Genomic DNA, 6,165 nt, shown 5'->3' with positions numbered 1-6,165 from the left:
GGAGAGGCCGGGAAGGGTCCCTGGAAGGCCGGGACAGATCCCTGGAAGGCCGGGACAGGTCCCTGGAGAGGCCGGGAAGGGTCCCTGGAGGGCCGGGACAGGTCCCTGGAGAGGCCGGGACAGATCCCTGGAGAGGCCGGGAAGGGTCCCTGGAGGGCCGGGACAGGTCCCTGGAGAGGCTGGGACAGGTCCCTGGAGAGGCTGGGACAGTTCTCTGGAGGGCCGGGAGGGGTCCCTGGAAGGCCGGGAGGGGTCCCTGGAGGGCCGGGACAGGTCTGTGGAGAGGCCGGGAAGGGTCCCTGGAAGGCCGGGAAGGGTCCCTGGAAGGCCAGGACAGGTCCCTGGAGAGGCCGGGACAGGTCCCTGGAGAGGCCAGGACAGGTCCCTGGAAGGCCGGGAAGGGTCCCTGGAGAGGCCGGGACAGGTCCCTGGAAGGCCGGGAAGGGTCCCTGGAGAGGCCGGGACAGGTCCCTGGAGAGGCCGGGAAGGGTCCCTGGAAGGCCGGGACAGGTCCCTGGAAGGCCGGGACAGGTCCCTGGAGAGGCCGGGACAGATCCCTGGAAGGCCGGGACAGGTCCCTGGAGAGGCCAGGACAGGTCCCTGGAAGGCCGGGACAGGTCCCTGGAGAGGCCGGGACAGATCCCTGGAAGGCCAGGACAGGTCCCTGGAAGGCCGGGACAGGTCCCTGGAGAGGCCGGGACAGATCCCTGGAAGGCCAGGACAGGTCCCTGGAGAGGCCAGGACAGGTCCCTGGAGAGGCCGGGACAGGTCCCTGGAAGGCCGGGAAGGGTCCCTGGAGAGGCCAGGACAGGTCCCTGGAGAGGCCGGGACAGGTCCCTGGAGAGGCCGGGACAGGTCCCTGGAGAGGCCGGGACAGGTCCCTGGAAGGCCGGGACAGGTCCCTGGAGAGGCCGGGAAGGGTCCCTGGAGAGGCCGGGACAGGTCCCTGGAGAGGCCGGGACAGATCCCTGGAAGGCCGGGACAGGTCGGCGCCCGCCCGGAGCCGCTGGAAGGGAGGGAATGCCTGACTCAGGTGCAACAGGAAAGGCGTGAGCCTGGAAAGCGTCCCCGGAGGGAAGCGGCGACAGGAGAGCGGCCCGGTTTGGAAATTTCTGAGAGGAGAAAACCCCTTTTGCTCTCCCTGTGCAAATCCTCTTCCTCCTCAGCCTGCCCCACGGCCTTTCCCCAGCTCCGCTCCTCCCTCGCCTCCCTGGGAGCAGCCGGGATGAGCTGAGCTCCGGGAGAGCAGCGGGAGCTGACAGGGTGGGTGGGCTGAGCATCCTGCAGCCCTCCTGCATCCTGCAGCCCTCCTGCATTCATCTTGCAGCCCTCCTGCATTCATCTTGCAGCCCTCCTGCATCCCTCCTGCAGCCCTCCTGCAGCCCTCCTGCATCCTGCATCCCTCCTGCATTCATCCTGCATTCATCCTGCATCCCTCCTGCATCCCTCCTGCAGCCCTCCTGCACCCCTCCTGCATCCTGCATCCCTCCTGCATTCGTCCTGCATTCATCCTGCATTCGTCCTGCATTCATCCTGCATCCCTCCTGCAGCCCCTCCTGCATCCCTCCTGCATCCTGCATCCCTCCTGCATTCATCCTGTATTCATCCTGCATCCCTCCTGCAGCCCCTCCTGCATCCTGCAGCCCTCCTGCATTCATCTTGCAGCCCTCCTGCATCCCTCCTGCAGCCCTCCTGCATCCCTCCTGCATCCCTCCTGCAGCCCCTCCTGCATCCTGCAGCCCTCCTGCATTCATCCTGCAGCCCTCCTGCATCCCTCCTGCATTCGTCCTGCATCCCTCCTGCATCCCTCCTGCACCTCTCCTGCTGCAGCCCTCCTGCACCTCTCTTGCATCCCTCCTGCAGCCCCTCCTGCATTCCCCGCTCCTCCGCACTGCTGGCACTTCCAGCTGACATCTCCTTCCCACAGGGGAGCAGCCCTGGGCAGCTGCGGTGCCCTGCAGTGGGCAGAGAAGTGTAAAATCCCTGGTTTAGGTGGAGGCACTGAGGCAGGCATGGACTGGGGGCTGCAGCACACAGGGTGTGATCGATGCACAGGATGAACTGCAGTGATGGTGACATAAGCTGAAAGTGTGGAATAAAACCCTCAGGCTGTGATCCAGAGCCCACAAGGATCCATGAGGGACTCACCAAGCAGTCCCTGCTCCTTCAGCTGGTGCCAGCTGATTTCCTGAGGTCTGGGACGAGCTGTGGCACTTTGCTGCATCCCAGCATCATTCCCAGGGGTTGTTCTTCTGAGAATTGTGAAATGTCCCAGATGCCTCTCATTCCTAAAAGAGTGATGGAGCTGAAAAATCAGCTCTCCTGAGCACTGCCAGAGCACGGGGAGATGTGTTCACCTGTTTGTGCCCTGGATAAATGAAACCCCTGAGAAAGTGAATTAACAGAATCAAAACCCAGAGAAGCTTTCCTTTGGCATAAGTGAATATCTGAGGGAGGACAGTGAGCAAAGAGAGATCTTTGCTTTGAAAGTGAATCACCAAATGCCACCCAAGGTGACATTTGTGCCCCAGGGAAATGCTGGTGCTGTGCCCCAGCTGGGATTTAGAGCACGCAGAGGGTACCAGCAACACCCAAAATGGGAGAGAACAGCCCAGAGCTATAAATAATGCACAGTTTTGGGGACAAACTGGGGGAATTTAGTGGCACTGAGGTCTGAGTTTGGTGTTTCTGGCGTGCCCAGAAGGATGCATCAGCCCTGGCATGCTGGACTGACAGCATCTGCTGTAAAAGGACACCACAGAGAATTCAGGAAGTTTCACCAGCAAGAATCATATAATTCCCCAGAATTTTGACCAACAGACTCAGCACAGTTTCAAGTGGGGTTTATTTACAGTCATCACACCCAATTTCCACAAAACTCACTACTGAGTGTCAGTAAATTGCACAATACGCTCAAGAACCTTTTTCTGTTCAGCAACCACATATCTTACACAGAAACTTTTTTACTGATAGGGCAGAAAATATCATCTCAAAAGGAAATAGGGATTTCTGAGGCCTGACATACCTGCTAGGACCTGTTCTTGGAAGCATTTCTCACACTGTACTCCTCATTTCAGCCAGATCCATCAGTGGCAGCAGCCCTGAGACCGAGCCCAGGTTTGTGCAACATCAGCTGCACCAGAGTCCTCCCAGCCAGCTCTCAGCACTCATTCCCCACATTCCCCAGACAAAACAATCTGTAATTTAAATAATAACTTTATGACATGATCACAGCTTTATGTCTGCCAGCAAGAGAAACCCTTGTGGGTTTTCCCTGGGAGCATCCTTTGGTAGCAGCGGTGTTGATTTAATCAAACTCGTTATTTCTGTCTTAATGAAGGCTCTGCTGATGTCCCTGGCTGGGAAAGCACTCCAGGTTTGCCTGAATGCAGCTGGAACTGCTGAGGAACTGCACTGATGCAGTGATTTATTGTCCCTCTCTTCTCTGCAAAGCCCCTGCAGCTCCTCAGCCCCAGCCAGCCGTGGGTAATTAACGCCACCCACTAATGAGATTTCTCCATCCAGTCCAAGAGGATGTCCAGCTCCCCCAGGGATTTCATGGCTGCAGATGTGACATTCAGCTGAAATGATACAAAGGAATGAGCTGTAACCACAGACCATCGGTACAACCCAACATAACGAGAATTTAAATACCTGTGTTAATTACCAGGCTCAGTCACCAACTCACCCCTTCATAGTTTGCAAGTATTTGCTTGAATTTCTCCGTGGATTCCTCCCCACACACACAATTATTATTCTCATGCTGCAAAAACAAGATGAATTCATTAGTCTGGGCGGTTAATTTTTAAAAATAAGATTTCAGTTTCTGATTTTGCTGGGCATCATATACTGAGACACTGTGGAACTGTGGGAAAGGCTGCAGGACCCCAAACCAGGCTTTAGCTCACAACAGCTGATGTAACAGACACAAGGATAAATATTGGGTTTTAGGACCAAAGGGGGAGTTTGCTGGTGAGAAAATATAAAAATCTCTCAGTGGACAGAACACTCTTGACTCTGCTTTGTATTCTCATTAAAACCATTTATATAACCCAGCTTTATATTTTATATTTTTAAATTTTATATTTATATATTTGTATTTTGCGGCTTTCTAAATCTCCCAGGTTGGTTTACAGGTGAAATATTGAGAGATGCAGCCAGGCTGGAGCAGAACCCAGGACTTACACACTGCTCGAGCTTCCTCCTCACACTGAGGAAGGAATTGGCGATGCTGCTGATTTTCCTGTTCACAAACGAGTCCTCGGTCCTGCAGTGCTTGAAAACTTTGTCCACATAGAAGGTGAAGAGCTGGTGAGTGATGCAGCATCTGTCTGAAGACTAAGAAAATGAATTTAGTTACTAAAAGTTGTTCCAAAGGGGTGTAACCTGCAGTCACTCTCTGGGATAAAGCATCTCTGACAGGAAGCTCGTGGTAGCTGAGCACAGCAGGACAGTTTCATTCAGAGAAAGCTTCTTCAGTGGTGCTTGATTGAAGTTGATAAAATAGATGGGAAATCATTTTAGGCTGATTTTCCAGGAGATCCATCCTCAGCAAGTCTCACAAAAGGAAATCAGCTGATTTTGCAGCTAGGTATCAGAGGCTGAGACCTGGACTGTGCCCAGTGCTTTGGGGTGTGAGAAAGCTGAAAATTCCTGATTTATGACAGATTGCACTTCCCAAGGTCACAATCACCTGCTTTTGGATGCTGTAAGGGCTCCCCAGCCAGGGCCACCTACCTTGACCTTGTGCAGGGAGTGAGGGTGGGACAGGATGCTCAGGGTCCGGATGGGGTCTCTGGATTGCTGCGGAGAGGATGGAGATGAGCAGGGAGCTGCTGGCTCCAGAGGGGCTCCAGGAGCTTCCAGGGGCTCCCCCAGTCCCCCAGGAGCCTGGGAAATACTCACAATATTGGCTTTAATTGCTGTGAAGCCAGCCCTGATCTCTGTCATGCTCATGGAAACCCTGCAGGCTCCAAAGTGGAAGATTTTGTCCCCAGCTGTCGGCATCAAATTCACCCAGCAGGACAGGGAGAAGAGGCAGAGGAACAAGGGGGATCCTCTCATGGCAGCTGCCTGGGAGACCTGCCCAAGGAAGAGAATACTCCTCTTTATTTTCCTGAATAACACCACTGTGATCCATATGAAAATATGGATTTTATATAAATTTATATAAAAGAAATTTTATATAAATTTTATATAAAATTCGTACATCTGCACTAAAAACCCCACGCTCATTAGTATCTCTTACCCATTTCTTTTTTGCTCCCCATGAGCAAGAGAGAAAAAAAAATCGAATAAAATCAAATATTTAACAGAAGAGCTCAAAAGGAAAAAGAAAAATAAATAAAATACTAGTTTAAAATGCATCTAAATAAACAGAGTTCTTCTGAAAAAATGTTATCAGAAAAATAAATACAGTGAAGTTAAATTTTTAAGTCTTATGACACAGAAGGAACAGGAGGTTACTGACTGAAAGTAACAGATTTCAAAGTCTTATCCCAAAAGAAAACAGGTTCCCTCTGGAATAGCATAAATCAAACACAAGTTTTGTTAGCACTGAAAATTAAGGATATTCATAAAAAATGTATTTCAGAGATAGGAGTACAAGGAAATACCCAAAAGGACATAGAGCAAAGGGATAAAATCAGTGTTTTACCTTCACCTCTCTCACCGACGTCTGACCTGGAGAGCTCCGAAGGACGCGTTTTTATCCCGGTACCAGGAGGAAATAACTCTTGGATTAACTTTTGGGATTTTTCTTGCTTTTCCCAGCACTTATTTCCCTTTGTAATTTGCTGAATTAATGAGCTCGTGCAAGGGACCAGCTCTCTCTCCTATGGGTGTTTCCCTCACCTACGGAGGCGGGAGCTCTTGGCATCACTGCGTGGCTTTCCTTTTGGGAAAAGGGATGTGACCCAAAGCAGGGAGCATCCTGGGGATCACATCCCCAAAACACCCAACATGGAGCAATGCTGGCAATCCCCTCCTGGAGAGGGGCCGTTCCCAGCTCCTCACAGAGGTGTTGGGATGTGGGAATCTCAGTGGCATCACCCCACGGGGGTCCCAGCTCCCCAGAACTTCTGGCAATGGATCCTGTAGGAGTGGTGAAACTCAAGGCCAGGGTTTTCTCCATCATTGTCCTGGCACAAGGGGCCTTCCCCTGCC

At 52.5% G+C, this 6,165-nt stretch overlaps 1 protein-coding gene across 1 annotated transcript; it reads right to left on the bottom strand.

Moving 5' to 3' along the window:
• Window positions 1-2,870: 2,870 nt before the first annotated feature.
• On the bottom strand, window positions 2,871-5,064 carry LOC131587786 (interleukin-20-like). Its single transcript, XM_058856024.1, has 5 exons — window positions 4,906-5,064; window positions 4,738-4,803; window positions 4,186-4,338; window positions 3,689-3,763; window positions 2,871-3,581 (listed from the first exon to the last, which is right to left on the bottom strand). The coding sequence occupies exons 1-5, from the start codon at window positions 5,062-5,064 to the stop codon at window positions 3,504-3,506; spliced, it is 531 nt and encodes a 176-aa protein (XP_058712007.1). The 3' UTR covers window positions 2,871-3,503.
• Between the last annotated feature and the right edge of the window lie 1,101 nt (window positions 5,065-6,165).

This window comes from Poecile atricapillus, chromosome 23, assembly GCF_030490865.1.
Source record: "Poecile atricapillus isolate bPoeAtr1 chromosome 23, bPoeAtr1.hap1, whole genome shotgun sequence".
In the NCBI taxonomy this organism is placed as follows: domain Eukaryota; kingdom Metazoa; phylum Chordata; class Aves; order Passeriformes; family Paridae; genus Poecile; species Poecile atricapillus.
Note: the sequence above shows the minus strand (reverse complement) of the source record. Positions and strands in the feature narration are given on the sequence as shown.

Excerpts from the sequence above, each read along its gene's own strand:
- LOC131587786 (XM_058856024.1), bottom strand. The coding sequence starts at position 5,064 with ATGAGAGGATCCCCCTTGTTCCTCTGCCTCTTCTCCCTGTCCTGCTGG. Across the intron at positions 4,804-4,905 it reads CAGCAATTAAAGCCAATATT|CAATCCAGAGACCCCATCCG; the intron begins GTGAGTATTTCC and ends TCCTCTCCGCAG. Across the intron at positions 4,339-4,737 it reads ACTCCCTGCACAAGGTCAAG|TCTTCAGACAGATGCTGCAT; the intron begins GTAGGTGGCCCT and ends TCATTTTCTTAG.